Below are 14457 nucleotides of genomic sequence, written 5' to 3'. Positions count from 1 at the left end.
GATTTTTGAGAGTGAGTGTGGTGTTAGTATGATAGGGAGAGGGAAAGGAAGCAGATCCTATAGAGAGGATTGGCAAACCTTGTCCATTCCCCATGAAGATGTGATCATTACCAGCAAGAGAAACACTATCTGAGACAACTGATGCATCATTAGTCACATGGTGAGTTGCACCAGAATCAGGGAACCAAGTGCTCAGATTTGCTGAGGCAGAAGAGCCTCCTGCTTGTGATGAACCTGTGATCATAGCTTGAGGTGGTCTTGCATTGTAATTTCCAGGTCTGTGCCCTACACTTGTGAACTGAGAAGAGGATGAATTATTCCAAGGTGTACCAGCAAAAGGATGAAAACCAAACTGCTGAGGACCAAAAGGAAATCCTGGAAAAGAGGAACCAGGTCCAGAGTATTGTTGTTGTCCAAACTGAGTTGGATTTCCAAATTGAGGAGAACCACAGTAAGGAGAGAAACCAAACTGAGGCATAGGAACCATAGGGAAATTAGGAAATTGCATTCCATAGCCTGAGTTCATGCCAGACATGCCAATAGAAGGAGTGGAAGATGCACGATGATAGCAGATACTGGCATCATGACCATACTTCTTGCAGATCTGACATTGCACACTGCGATTGTTGCCTCTGCCTCCGCCACGTCCATTGTAGCCACCGCGAGAGTTGTTGCCTCCGCCACGTCCATTATAACCACCACGACCACGCGAATCAGAGAAACCACTGCGCTCATCACCGCGCTCATCAAAGGAGCGCTCCTCATAGGAAGAATCGACGGAACTGGAAGCATAATTTGCCTCAGAAGGCACCGGCGACGGCGCCGACGATGGAGGTTGCGTCGCTGGCGGCGGCGAAGCCTGCGTCAGCAGCGCCGATGGAGGATTCGCAGTAACCTGACGAGATCGAGCGCGATCTAGCCGCGCTTCATGCGCGATAATCATTGCTTCGATCTGCGAGATTGAACTCGGTGTTTCACGATTATAGACAATCGTTTGGAGATGACTGTAATCCTCTGGCAAACCATCAAAAATTGCTTCCAATTGTTCACGATAGGAGATTGGATCTCCAATAGTGATCAACGCATTAACGATCGACTTGATACGTTTGAGATACTCGGAACACGACTTCGATCCCTTGGAGATGGATCGAATTTCAGATCGCAATTGCGTTGACTGTGCGAGAGAGTGTGCTTGGAAGAAATCGAGCACTGCCTCCCACACTTGCCACGACTGAGAACAGTTCACCACCGTAGGAAGCACCGATGGCGAAAGAGACGAGAGTAACCACGTGAACAGAGCAGAGTCTTGCTGCTCCCAGATTTGATATGCAGGATTCTCCACTGCATTCACACGATCTTCTTCACTGAGAAATCGTGGTGGAATCTCAGGACGAGCAAGATAACTCTGCAATCGATGCGTACGAACGATCCCTTCCACATGCTGCTTCCATGAAAGGAAATTCGTATCATCAAGCTTCAGTGAAAGCTTGTGAACAAGAGTTGAGGAACTCAACTGTGGTTGAGCCACTGCAACTGGAACGGGAATCGGAATCTCAGGAGCTTCTTCAGCCATGGTGAAGAAAATGAAGAAGAAAAATTTGAGAAGAGAGACCTCAAGGATCGTACCCTGCTCTTGATACCATGTTGAAAACTGTAAATGAGAAAACTGATTAACATTGATTTGTAAAAGCTTCAGATTCAAGAGATTACATCAGTATTTATAGAAGAGCACTTAGCTTGTTGATCAAGCTAACAATCCTAACTGATTCTGTTATGACAGCTGTTATGACAGCTCAGCATAACTAACTATCTAACTGATTCTGTTATGACAGCTGTTATGACAGCTCAGCATAACTAACTATGACAGCTAACACTAACTAACCCTATAACTGACTGCATACACAGTCAGCAAGCTAACTAACAGTAGCTTCTCTTACACGTTACATAGTGTACTCTAATATATGCCTAGTTACTTTGTATGGCAGCAACAATAATGAACTCTTGAAAGAAGTTGCTCTTTAAGAATGTGTCTTTAAGCTTTTATTTCTTGAAAAATTCACATTTTTTGAAAAAAAAAATCACTTCTTAAACTTGGTACTTTTTTTAAGATTTAAAAGATAAAAAAGAATCTCGAAAATTCAGATTCTCTTTATTTTGATAACTTCCATTTTGTTTACAAATTGTCCCAAAACCTTTAAGATATTTCAATCGTTAATTATATCAAAGGTTGTAAAATTAGTTAATGTACTATGGAACCAATTATGCAGTGGATTTTAATTGTAATTATTGTATTGTCCCATTTAAGCATCCATCTTCTTCGTTTGCATGTGTTGGAATGCTTATATTCTTCAATATGCAGCTTTTCAGCATATTCATTTGTCCATTTTCTGTCATGTTATACCATTACTGTGTTTATCTTTTTTCTACTCTAAAGTGAGGTATCTTTACCATGATTGGAATTTTTTTTCATATATGATTATTTTCTATTTATATTTTTTCAATTGTAAGCACGATAACTGATTCTTTTAATACACTTGATCAGGAAGAGCACAAAAAACTGGAAGTTTTTGCATTTGAATCAGAAACTAGAATCACTTCGCTGGAAGAACAAGTTAAAGCTGCATTGAAAGAGAAAGAAGAGATAATATCTATTAATGAAGGTTTGAATTTAGAACTGGAAGGCTTGACTGAAAAGCTGAATACATCAACCTCGGAGCTATGTTATTTGAAGGAGGAAATATCAGCTCTTGTAAGTTTTTGTCAGAAGTTTTTTATAGGCTATTCCTTTCAACTCAATTGTTAGATAATTGATAGAATTCTAGATCATGGAGAAAATGATAGAAAGTGAAATAAAATATGGGGAAAGATAATCTGAATTCTTAATCCATTGAGTGTAATTCACTATTGGAGAGTGTATATATAGGCTTTGTATAGACAAATGGTTAGCCACCTGCGAGACAGGTAATGTAGCTGTTACACAGTAACAACAGCTCTAGTAGATTTGTTCCTGTGCATCTACTATCTTAGTGACTGAACAGCTGCATTTAATATATAATTGTCAGATGTACACACTTTTTACATTATGTTAAGTGTTAGAAATAATGTAAATGAGTAGGTTATTTTGTAATCATTGTAATTGTCAAAGGAATTGATTGACTAATCAATTTGATAACAGTTATTGACCAGATTAATTGTTGTATATAATTGTAGTTGACCAAGCCTGTAATTAGGATTAGCTGTTACAGATCAGGGAATTTATTCCCATAATTAGGAGAGATATTATTTCCATATTTGTAATATGTTATCATTATAAAGTTAGCTCTATGCTGTGTACTCAGCATCAAGACAGTATTTTCATTCCATTTTCCTGAGTTTGATAGCGTAATCATGGCAAATAAGAAAATAATGATAACAATGTATTTAGTTTGCGTTTTATATAATACACTCCATTGTGTAGGTGAAACCAACAAATTTAATCTAAAGTTGTTTCTCAGTTTCTCCTTATTCAACATGGTATCAAGAGCGCGATGAGAGGAAATTGTAATCCATGATTCCAGCAGACCCACTGTCCCCCGGTTTGATTTTTTTTCCCGGCCTTACACAATGTCGTGTCCCCTTTCGTACATCTTTCAGTCATTTTTCAGGCTGCTGCCACTGTTATCCGACCACCGTCCCCTCCCTTCAGTGCCGGAATCCTACGGCAAACCCATCACTGGTCTCGGCTCGGCTAGATCAGCTCGTCCGTGCTGATCCAAAACTCATCGGCCCGCTCATGCTCCTTTTCTAGAGCATGTACAACCACCATTCGACTCTCCTTGGTGCTCCTTTTCTAGATCTGTACTTGGTTAATCATTTTCGGTCCTCCTTGCCTTCCGTTTTGGGCTTTTCCTCCATTCTTCCACTGTTTTTTCTCTTCGGTGATGAGCCAAACTTGCCCTCCTCTCCTTGTTCCAATCAGAGCACTGTTGCCTTGTGATACAATCCAGTGATGTATTCCAGAACAAAGCATATTGAGTTAGACTTGTTCTTTGTCAGGGAGAAAATTCAGAACAAGTCTCTTTCTGTGGTTCATATTCCAGCCAGAGCAGGTAGCTGATATCTTGACCACAGCACTTTCCAAGCTTCGATTCACTACTCTTTGGCATGATCTTCGGTGCAACCACCTCCGGTTTCTTCAACACCAGCAGCAGAACCACTTAGCAGGGAAAGTGTCAAGACTCAAGAGTACTTGAGGGAATGTTTGATGTCTATCAGAGTTAGTGAACTAGCATTACCTAAGCTAGTGTACACGTGTACACATGTGATCTGTTAGTCTGTTGTAACAGACTGAGATTCTGTTAGGGTTCTGTTATTGACAGCTGTCATTGACAGCTGTCATTGACAGTTAGTTTAGCTTCTAGCATAAGCTAGTTATCTGTATAAATACAACACCTCTTTTTGTTTCTCATTAGGATTGAATAATACAATTTCTGAGATCTAAACTCAGGTTTCTCTCCTCTTGGTTTTCTATCACATAGAAAGCTAACTACTCTAGAACAGAGCGTTAAATACGTCAACCCAGATTACCTGTGAAGATTAGAAACTAACACTAGCAGCTTACTACGCTACCAATTTTCTGTTTAATTGCTGGTTAGCTTTCTCATTCAAAGCATTAATCTTTCATGTTATTCCTGTCCATCCAGAAACAAAGTTTGGAAGAATCTGTTCTGAACCAAGAAAAGTTGGAAAGCTCTATCAAAGTATTGATGGAAGAAAAGGAGGAGTTGGCTTTGGTAGTGTTACTGCAACTATTCTTTTCTTCTTTTGATCGTGATTCTTCCCTTTACAAGCATTTCTTTCGTATTAACTCGTTTCCTTGTATCCCCTTAATCTTGCAGCAACTCACAAATTCCCTTTTAGAAACAGAGGAGGAAAGAGCAATTTGGTCTGCCAAGGAGAAAGATGTGCTTCTAGCCATAGAAGAACAGGCAACGTCAAACAACGTGCAAATCACATCATTATCAACAGAATTATCAGAAGTAAGGTTCATGGCTCTGCTGTTTATTAAACCATGTTTAATTTATTTTATTGTTTTATATATATTGTTTCACACATGTGGGTCCCTGAAACTACAAGATTTGTTTAGCTTGTAATGTCTCTCTCACTCTCTCTCTGATGGTTTTAGTGTTATGTTTGATTCTTTTTTAATTTTCCTTATTATTTCCTTCTTTCCATTTATTCTTTGTTATGCGATAGCTTCCTTAGATAGACTAGATACAACTATCTTTCTCAATCTCTAAGTTTTAGGGATTTCTCTAAAATGGGAGCCATGGCGCAATTGTCGGAGTTGCTGCCTTGTGAGTTGTGTCTAAGAGATAATGGGTTGGAGTTGTGGAATCAACGTCTTGGGTCATTTGTTTAAGTTCTTTACTATAATCAAATAACTCTACAATTACTAATTATTTTGTAGGATTTTGGGTGTAGACATACTAGAATGAATTCATTGTTCTACTTTTTTAGTAGAAACAAAAATAACCCACTTTTTAAAGCCTGTTTCCTGTCATGTTTCTTTTTAAATAGCATCAAATATCAAATATCAAATATAACTCATGTAATTTACTGTCCCATAGCACATCAACCAAACGCTAGCTTCGGTATAATTTTGCTGTGATAGAACCCTATATGGTTAACAATTCTGTATCCTCCGATTGTCAAATGCAATACTCATTTAAATGGAATAAAATAAGCAACGATACAAGGAATTGAGCAATTCTGCATTTAAAGAAAAAGTGTAGTAAAGAATACAGTTCTGCATTGTACATGATGTCTTCGAGTCTTATAGATAAAGTTCCTTTCTAATTTTCATCCCATAATTTGATTTAAAAAAATCGTCGATAAATGTTAGGTAAGGAATGAATTGGAATCCTGCAGAGAAGAATGCAGGAACCTTCAGGGAAGATTGACTATTTCATATATCAAGGAACAATTCAGGTTTGTTTATCTTATTATTATATTAATATGTTTCCCTCTTCTTGTTATGAATATAATATAAAACTATTAATTTGTCTTTATCCTACATCTTTATTAGAGTATATAGGTGATATGAAAATATTGGTTATGCTTAGTGTGATCTGATGACCCCTTCCACTTGTTGTTTCCATGAATAGAAATTGGAGTCATCGAGCTTGATGCTCAATTTGTGAGAAAACGCTTGAGAGAGAGTGTTTGTAGAAGAAGAAGAAGAAGGTAAGGAAGGAGATGAAGCATCCATAGCCATGGATCTTAGGCTCTTGATACCATAATAGGAAAACCAGAGAAAGAGAAAAAGATTTGCATATGAAATATTCACTATGAATTGTTAACCGATACAATGAGGATTGAATCCTTATATAGGATTGAAGAAGCTTGCTCTACAAGCTAAACTAACAGCTAAGCTAACTCTAACTGAATGGTAACAACCTCTAACAGAATTGACAGCTGTTCCTCTAACAGAATTGACAGCTGTTCAAAACAGAATTAACAACTGTGTCCAGCTGGCATTCCAGCTGGCACACACACACTAAGCATAACCAATATTTTCATATCACCTATATACTCTAATAATCTTAAGCTTTTCAGATAGTTGGCTCATGACACGGTAGAAAAGACTTTGTGACTTAGTGGTCTAGAGTTCGGTCCTTCTTGCCTCCTATTATTTTAATGAAATGTTGAATTTCAGGACAATGTAGGTTGGATTTGCTGCGCATTGTCCGCGCTTGAAGCCAAATGTGTTCTTGCATGAGATGGGAGTTATAGAAATAAAATATGAAGCTATTGACGTGTCTTCACCCATCAACTTAAACTTATAGGATTGTTGGTTCATGATATAACTCTTATAAGTTACTCTTATAAGTTGTTACCTTCTTATTTTTCAATAGGTTATTATTTTTATCTAAGAAGAGCCTGTCATGGCTCTTAGAAATCGGGCTAGGCCTTAATCTTCGCTAAAAGCTAGCTTAGGGGTGAGGATTTTTCTACCCTTTATAAGGACTTATTCAGCTATATCTTTTCTCTATCAATGTAGCATCTCAACACACCTCCCTCACAAGCATGATTGAACATTTGGAGCGTTAAGTTTGCAGGAATGGACCTCTCCTGGTTAGCCATTTACGAGTGGTCCAATAAAGGGATCTATAGTATCCCTCATAATTTAGTTTTTGATCGAGCTCAATGGTGTAGTGTGATCCATATAGCCGACCTCACTTAGTGGGATAAGGGCTTATCAAAAAGAAAACTTAGTGGGATAAGGCTTTTGTTGTTGTTGTATTGTAGGCTCTATATGCCATCTTAGAATGAGGAGAATTAGACCTAGCCTGAATTTTAACAATGGCTATGGAAACCCTAGTGGTTGGGACATGTAAACATCCTCCTCTAGCCATTTAAAAAGGCATTATTAACATTTGCTTGCTCAATTGGCCACTTCGGAGAAACAGCAAGAGTTAAGATAGTTCTCACTATTGTGGGTTTAATCACTTGTAAAACTTTCGTGTATATAAAATGGAAATATCCAGACTGGTGATTAAAACCCTTTAGGAAATAAGTCTAAATATGGAAATATATCTTTATTTTAAATAGGATTAAAAAAGAAGGATTTTCTTGTTATTTTCTATTGATTTATATATATGTTTTTGTTACGTATCTATGACTGGGTGCTAGATTCGACCTAGGAGCATATAAAATGCATTATGTGTGTCCTACAGTTTGTGTATGGGAAGTTCTTTTATACTGTATTGACTTCTTATGCTGAAATTTAAAATTGACATTGTTGGGCCGTGGTGCAGATGTAATTTCCTTCCCTTTGCCTTCTTCATTACCTGAAATTTGCTTCTGGGCCCCTCATATTTTACTTGTTTCAGTTGGTCGCTTCCAAATTTGAGATGTTTAATAACTTATATGGCCTCCTCGTCTGCGCTTCCCATTTTTTCCTTTTTCGAATTAGCAAGCTTTAACTGTCTCAAATAAATTATCATTTATTCTTGTCTTGTTATTTGACGCTACAGTGAAAAGAGTCTAGAATTGGATCGGCCGCCAAATAATCTTGAAATGGCAGATGCTGAGAGCAAACATTCCCAAAAAGTAAGGGATATTTAGTGTTAATAGTTTCATAGGCTTATGATTTACTGTACGACGTAGTTGTCACTATATTTGCATCCGTTAAAATATCTAAACCCAATTTGGTGATGCTATTTTTGGAGCAGGAGCTGCATGACTGTCCTGAGAAAGAGAAAGCAAATGAAATTCAGAGGGAAGATCATCTAAATAAAGGAGATAATCTATCAAGTCTAAGGGAATTGAGTACTACGTCAGAATCTTTATATGAGTTTGAGGTTCTCCTTTACTGCCACCTATAGAATATTTGTCTATAGAATTTTATCAATATATAACTTGGGACTAATAACAGAGACCTGTCAGTGAGAAACCACAATCAATTTTACTGATCTTCTTAGTTACCTGACAGAACCTCAAGAACAAACTTTCCATTGTCACAAAAGAAAGGGACAGCTTGATGAATCAGATGGAAGATCAACAAAAGCATGTTATGGAAGTGGAATTTCAGCCAAAGGTCCAGGATGAGGTAAACTGAAAGGGTTTTTTTTAGTGGTTACCTTATAATTCTGTGATTACATAATTTTATTTTTTCCAGTTATCAAGGGCAAAGGTCCATGTTGAGGAACTAAGTCGGGAAATTTCTTGCATGGAAGTTAAAATGCACGTGGTAAGTGCCATATTAGGTCCTCTGTTTCAATTGTGGCCCTTTTGTTATTTATTTATTTATTAATATGCCAATTGTCAAGCCACTTGCTTGATGATAATTGATGCATATTAATGATTGTTCGTGTTCAGATGAACTCAGAACCATTCCCTCTCTTTGAGCTATAGATTAGTCCCATTCTTGAATTTTCAGAGTCATGGATGTTGACATTAGAAACGTTTTTAACTTATAATGTTATGAACAGGATAAAGTAACAAACAACAAAGAGACAAGTAAGCTCAGAATGAGACTTCGTGGAACACAAGCGAAGCTAGATGCTTTCCGTTGCAGATATAAGGAAGCAATCGATGAATCAGTTTTACTGAATAAGAAGTATGGAGAAGCTGCAGAGAACCTGAAAGACCAGTTGGCTTCAAAAGCAATAGAGGTTCTCAACCTGAAGAAACAGCTAGCTGTCACCAAAGGCCAATAAAAAATTTGTATATGGAACTTGTACATCCCTAAGAATAGGGGTTGCAAATGGATGGATTGGATGAATAAACAACAATCCATTAATCTATTAAGATCCACTAAAGTTGTTTAAAATGCATCCAATCCATCCATGACCAATCTAACCACATATATCTGTTCAATGAGCAATATTCAGATTGAACCTTCCTGTAACTGAAAATAGCTTATGGAAATTGAATTAAGCAATCAAATTTTAGAACTTGTTATGGTGTGTGTATATATATGTGTGTGTATATATATACCAGAAACTCAAAAATTTGGTAGCTCTAGATTTGCTACCACCGGTTTTAGAATGGTTAACTTTGTTTAAAATGTGCTTAAATTTCAACGCAAAATATTTAAGATGTCGAAGGTTTTTTTTTGTCAAAAGATGTCAAAGGTTATATACATCGGATCAATACAATTTGTAGGTTACAATCCATTTACATACGTCACGTTGAATTAAATTTCTGTCTAATGTTATTCTTTTTGAAACTGTGTCTAATGTTATTAAAATATGAGCAAATGATATAATTTTATTATTAATAAATTTATAATAGTTGATTATATTTGCTATTTTAGTCTCTTTAGAGTTGGATATTGAATAGTTTGTTTTGAAAAAGTTTTTTTTTTCTTTGAGCACCAGTCTCCACGGGAAAAAGGGATCTCATATGACTAATTTGGCTCGATATATGGTAATGATGTCCCGGGCTACAAATGTATTATTTTTTACCTCAGATGGAATCAAACCTGGACCAGGAGCCTAGGAGAAAATCCTTAAGAAAATGCACATTCACCACTTGTGCCACCCCTTGTGGTTTTTAAAGAAGATATTGAATATTGTTAATTTTATCTTTTTTTTAAACTATTGTTAATGTTATCTTAAACTTACTATTTTGTCTCAAAAAAAAAAAACTTACTATTTTGATTGTGTATTCCAACTATGTTGTGCAAGTTTTATTTGTAGTTTGAAGTTATGAATATTTTTTTATTCAATATTATTACCTTATATTCTTTCAAAAAAAAATATTATTACCTTATATAATATATAATTATTTTAAAATAATATTATTTAATTTATAACGGTAATATTGGTTCAACATGATTTAACTACGGTGGAATCAATAAAACAATCTATGCTTATCAAAAAAAATCTATGCAACATTATACAAAATAGTTGACCACATGAGAGAACAAATCCAGACCGGTAGACTCAGGTCACCTACAGGAACTCCAAGCAATCACCATCAGTCCACAACATTTTTCAATCAATTAATTATATAAAAATGAAGAGAAGAACAGAATATGTTGTACAGACACTGAAGTCACTCAAATGGCCACCCAGAATACCCTGTACTATGACTATTGTGAGAGAGTTGGTGTTGTTGAGGTTCTTCCAGTTGCACGATTATTACTGCCAGAAATAGAAGAGCGGAAAGGCCACAAGAACGAAAAAGGATTTCGCCTTCCCTGGTTCTCCCTACTACTTACCCTTTCATTTGCATTACTGCTTCTACTTCTTCTACCATTTGAGCCACTCAATACTTGCGGCGGCAATTCTTGACGGCAAACAGGGCAGGAGTTATGCCTGACCAACCAGGGAACAATACAATCTGGGTGATACATATGCTTGCATGGCATTTGCCTTGCTTCAGACCCCAACTCAAATTTTTCTTTGCATATTGGGCAGTGTGAATCTGACCGAAGATGCCTCTTCACTATTCTGATAGTAGGCAATGCATCTATAGAGGACCTGGATGCGGGTGGCGGGCCTTGCTGGTTGTTAATTGAGAGCTGTTCAAACATTTCTTCTAGCCCAGGACCAATAAAATAATCACCCGTGTTGCCTCGTGTCATTCCAATTCCTGGGGCCCCATTGAAGAGAGCTTCAATGCCACCATGTCCAGACAATCTGAAAGGAATTTGGCCACCGAAGATCAACAAAGGAGCAAACCCTGCACCCTGTTCAGGAATTGAATCTGGTTGTGCCCTGATGTCATGCCTATGGCTTCTATTTCCCATTTGATGCCTCATAAATCCTGAGAATGTTTCCATGAGTCCAAACCTTTGGCCATGTTCTTCATTGTTGTCCAGTCCAACCAAGTCTAGAGGGTTAACAGGCACCATATCATCAAGTTCTTGAACAAATCCTTCATTACAGCTACGGCAAATCGAATCCCGCCATCCGAGTCGAACTGGCCTCCTGCAACTATGACACCAATGAGTATTCCTACTATTTGACATCCTCTTGCTAAACTTCTTATTAGTCTCGAACAACTGATTTCGAGGCTCCTTCCCGACACCGTGTTATCTTTAACTGTTACAACATGATAAGTGATACTGCAAAATAAGCAAGTTCAATAACAGTAAACAAATGTAAATTGTTATGTTATGTTATTTATTGGATATCACTCAGATTTACACATTAACTACCATTTGAATATGTTGTTCTCAGCAACAAATAAATATTAGTTATTGAATGAAGTTTCAATCCTTTTTTTTTTAATAGCCAAATGTTAGTTGTTAGTAAATTAGTATAAATTATCTCTCATCAGGGTTCGAACCCTGGTCCTTCACATACAATTAATGCTAAACATGAAGTTTCAATCCTTAAAGAAGAGACATATATCAGATTTATGTATCAGTGATCTGTATATACTAGTAGAAAACAGAATGACTATCTTACAAGGATATAAATACTTTGGTTACTAGAAGACAGTAGAAATAGAGAGAGGTAGCACTTGTTGCTGTTTATTTCATGAACATGAGTAATTATCAGTCTTCAACTTATCCAAATTTAAGAAGGCTTTTACATCCACAAGACTTACTAATATTGACATTACAGCTAAAAAAACAAGACAGCAAAATCTAAAATTTTAAGTGCCACATAAGTTATAAAACAGAACATAGCACAACTCATAGGAAGTGTCGGTTGTTCATAGCTAGCTTTCCAGATTCAAAAGTTGAATAAATTGACATTTCAATTGAAGTTACAAGAGGAAAGGAAAGATGAAGCAACTATTGCTTCAGTGATTCAATGTGATGGTACTATTGCTGAATTCAGATCCAAGAATGACTAGGCGTTAAAATTTAATTCTTTTGTTGTTTTTGCTCTAAATAGATGAAATAAATTGCATAAATCTTTAAACATGTGAAGTGATTAAGTAACTAAGATCATGGAAAAATGATGAGTAAGATCCATGTTTAGCATTAATTTCAGGAAGCATGAATAGAATACAAGAGAAATTAAAAAATGCAATGAACGGAAGAAAAGAAAGAAAAATCGTACCACGCTAAAATGAAGAAATGAAGGAGAGTGGGTGCAGGTGCAGGTGCAGCATCGCAAAACCTAACAAACTAGTACAGTACAGTGCATGAAGGAAAAGGAAGGGGGCAGAGAAAGAGAATATCATCTTCAGTAGACTGATTATTGCGCAACCGACAGACAGACATCATGTTCAGCTGAGCTGGCACCCGCATCCTCCAATTTTTCTACCGCACTAGTCCATTCTAGTGTAGTTTCGAGGGATGAAAAAATGATTCCCACACATCCCAATATCACATCCAAGAGACACTAGAGAGAGATTCTAAGAGTGAGTGATGAAAGGAAAAAAGATAAAGTATTACTCTCTTTGGTCCTATTTATAAGTAACAATTTTTTTTTTATCTAGTAAAAAAATGTAGTTAAACTAGATAGATTGCATTAAATATGTCTTTAATCAAAATAAACTTCTAAAATTACCCTTTGTTATTAGTGTTGGAAAGTAAGAAAGAGAGAATAATTAATGAGACACATTTTACAAGTTAGAATGAATAAAGACATCATTGAAAAAAAAATTAATATAGCTCAAACTTTCATTTGGTTCTTATAAAAAGGACCAAGATTTTTCCTCTCTTTCATGCTTATAAATAGGACCGAATGTAGTATTATAAGGCTTAACTCTTTTGTCCCGCAATTTTGCTCTTCCTGCGAAAATCGTCTCAAACTATGAAATTAGCAAAAATCATCATCAACGTTTACACTCCGTTGTAAAACTGGTCTGTCGGTAGTCGGTACACTTCTGTCCAAAACTTAACGAACTCTGAGTTAAAAAAATGTATTTAAAATTAAAAAAATGAAACCCAACAACCTTCATTCATTATTTATCTTCTTCAAACATCTTCTTCATTTTCATCCCTCTCTTTTGAATATGTTAAAAGAAAGGATTTTCAATTAAGCCAAAGAGAGGTAATGCTTGACTTTTATAGAGCATGAAGCCAGATGCAACTCAACAACAGATCTGGAACGGTTGTGTCTTTCCTTTACCTTCCTCAAGCTGTGCAGATCTAGTTTTTCTTCCATTTTTTTCCAGAAAGAAAGTGGAAAATGGGAAAGAAAAAGAACATAATCCAAACACCTCAAATCCAAAAAACCATAACCCACCTCCAAATAATCAAACCCAAAATCCCCAAATCCAAAAATCCCTAACTCGCCCAAAATCCCATCAACAACATCAACCCCAAACCCACCAACATCAGAAGAAAAAAAAACATTACTAAATTCAAAAACCCCCAGAAAAATCCAAAAATTTCCAAATTCAAGATGTGGTTCCTCTAAAGCACTGCGACACACAAACAGACACAAGGGGAAAATGAGGGACGTCAAAAATGGCTTAAAGCCAAAGCAAACCAGAGATCAAATACAACACAAAGGAGATTAAATTGATGTAGATCGCAAAACAGAGATCAAATCGCAGAAGTGAGAAGACAAATCTTGATGTGAAATCGCAGATTTGAGAAGATCTAAGACTTCCAGATCTATAATGGTTTATGAGTCGATCTCGGCGGAGTACAGCCTACCAGCGGTGGCTTTAGTTCCGTTAACGGAGGTGGCGGTGCAGGATAGCTCTCTTACACTGTGTTTGTTTGTAGAGAGATAGAGAAGAGATGGAGGGGGAGAGAGAGAGATAGAGGGAGGAAGGAGGTGTCATGTGTGTTTGGTTGTTGGAGAGAGGAGGGAAGAGAGAGTTTACTTGGTGGGTCCCACGCCTTAATTTGGTCTCTCTAATTTGAAGAGAGGAAATGAACAGTAAAGGGGAGAACATGTGGCAGTTTTTATATTTTTTTTTTCAATTCCGTCATGTTTAGTGGCGGTTTAAAACCGCCACTTTAGTTTTTTTTGCATTTTCTTTACATTTTTGTGGCGGTTTAGAACCGCCACTATATCCTTTTTGACTTTTTTGTTTTTAAAAATATTT

General features: G+C 36.7%; 2 protein-coding genes across 4 annotated transcripts in view; one reads left to right on the top strand and one right to left on the bottom strand.

The window, feature by feature from the left end:
• Nucleotides 1-9442, top strand: part of LOC130721030 (kinesin-like protein KIN-7O) — a 34954-nt gene extending 25512 nt beyond the window's left edge. For both annotated transcript variants that reach the window (XM_057571754.1, XM_057571753.1), the window contains exons 25-33: nucleotides 2543-2749; nucleotides 4683-4772; nucleotides 4878-5023; nucleotides 5890-5970; nucleotides 8019-8094; nucleotides 8217-8345; nucleotides 8477-8593; nucleotides 8663-8734; nucleotides 8976-9442. In XM_057571754.1, the coding sequence (XP_057427737.1) occupies nucleotides 2543-2749; nucleotides 4683-4772; nucleotides 4878-5023; nucleotides 5890-5970; nucleotides 8019-8094; nucleotides 8217-8345; nucleotides 8477-8593; nucleotides 8663-8734; nucleotides 8976-9203 (1146 nt within the window). In that variant the 3' untranslated portion in view covers nucleotides 9204-9442. The remainder of the gene's footprint in view (nucleotides 1-2542; nucleotides 2750-4682; nucleotides 4773-4877; nucleotides 5024-5889; nucleotides 5971-8018; nucleotides 8095-8216; nucleotides 8346-8476; nucleotides 8594-8662; nucleotides 8735-8975) is intronic.
• An 896-nt stretch (nucleotides 9443-10338) lies between these two features.
• On the bottom strand, nucleotides 10339-12890 carry LOC130717805 (probable E3 ubiquitin-protein ligase RHC1A). 2 transcript variants are annotated; one of them, XM_057568170.1, is made up of 2 exons: nucleotides 12510-12890; nucleotides 10339-11537 (listed from the first exon to the last, which is right to left on the bottom strand). In XM_057568170.1, exon 2 carries the CDS (start codon nucleotides 11462-11464, stop codon nucleotides 10583-10585), a length of 882 nt encoding a protein of 293 aa, XP_057424153.1. In that variant the 5' UTR covers nucleotides 11465-11537; nucleotides 12510-12890; the 3' UTR covers nucleotides 10339-10582. The 2 variants fall into 2 exon arrangements, with proteins under 2 accessions (XP_057424153.1, XP_057424152.1); XM_057568169.1 differs by having other exon boundaries at nucleotides 10339-11560; nucleotides 12510-12889.
• Between the last annotated feature and the right edge of the window lie 1567 nt (nucleotides 12891-14457).

This window comes from Lotus japonicus, chromosome 5, assembly GCF_012489685.1.
Source record: "Lotus japonicus ecotype B-129 chromosome 5, LjGifu_v1.2".
Taxonomy (NCBI): domain Eukaryota; kingdom Viridiplantae; phylum Streptophyta; class Magnoliopsida; order Fabales; family Fabaceae; genus Lotus; species Lotus japonicus.
The sequence above is the reverse complement of the archived record's forward strand: the minus strand, read 5'-3'. Positions and strand labels throughout refer to the sequence as shown.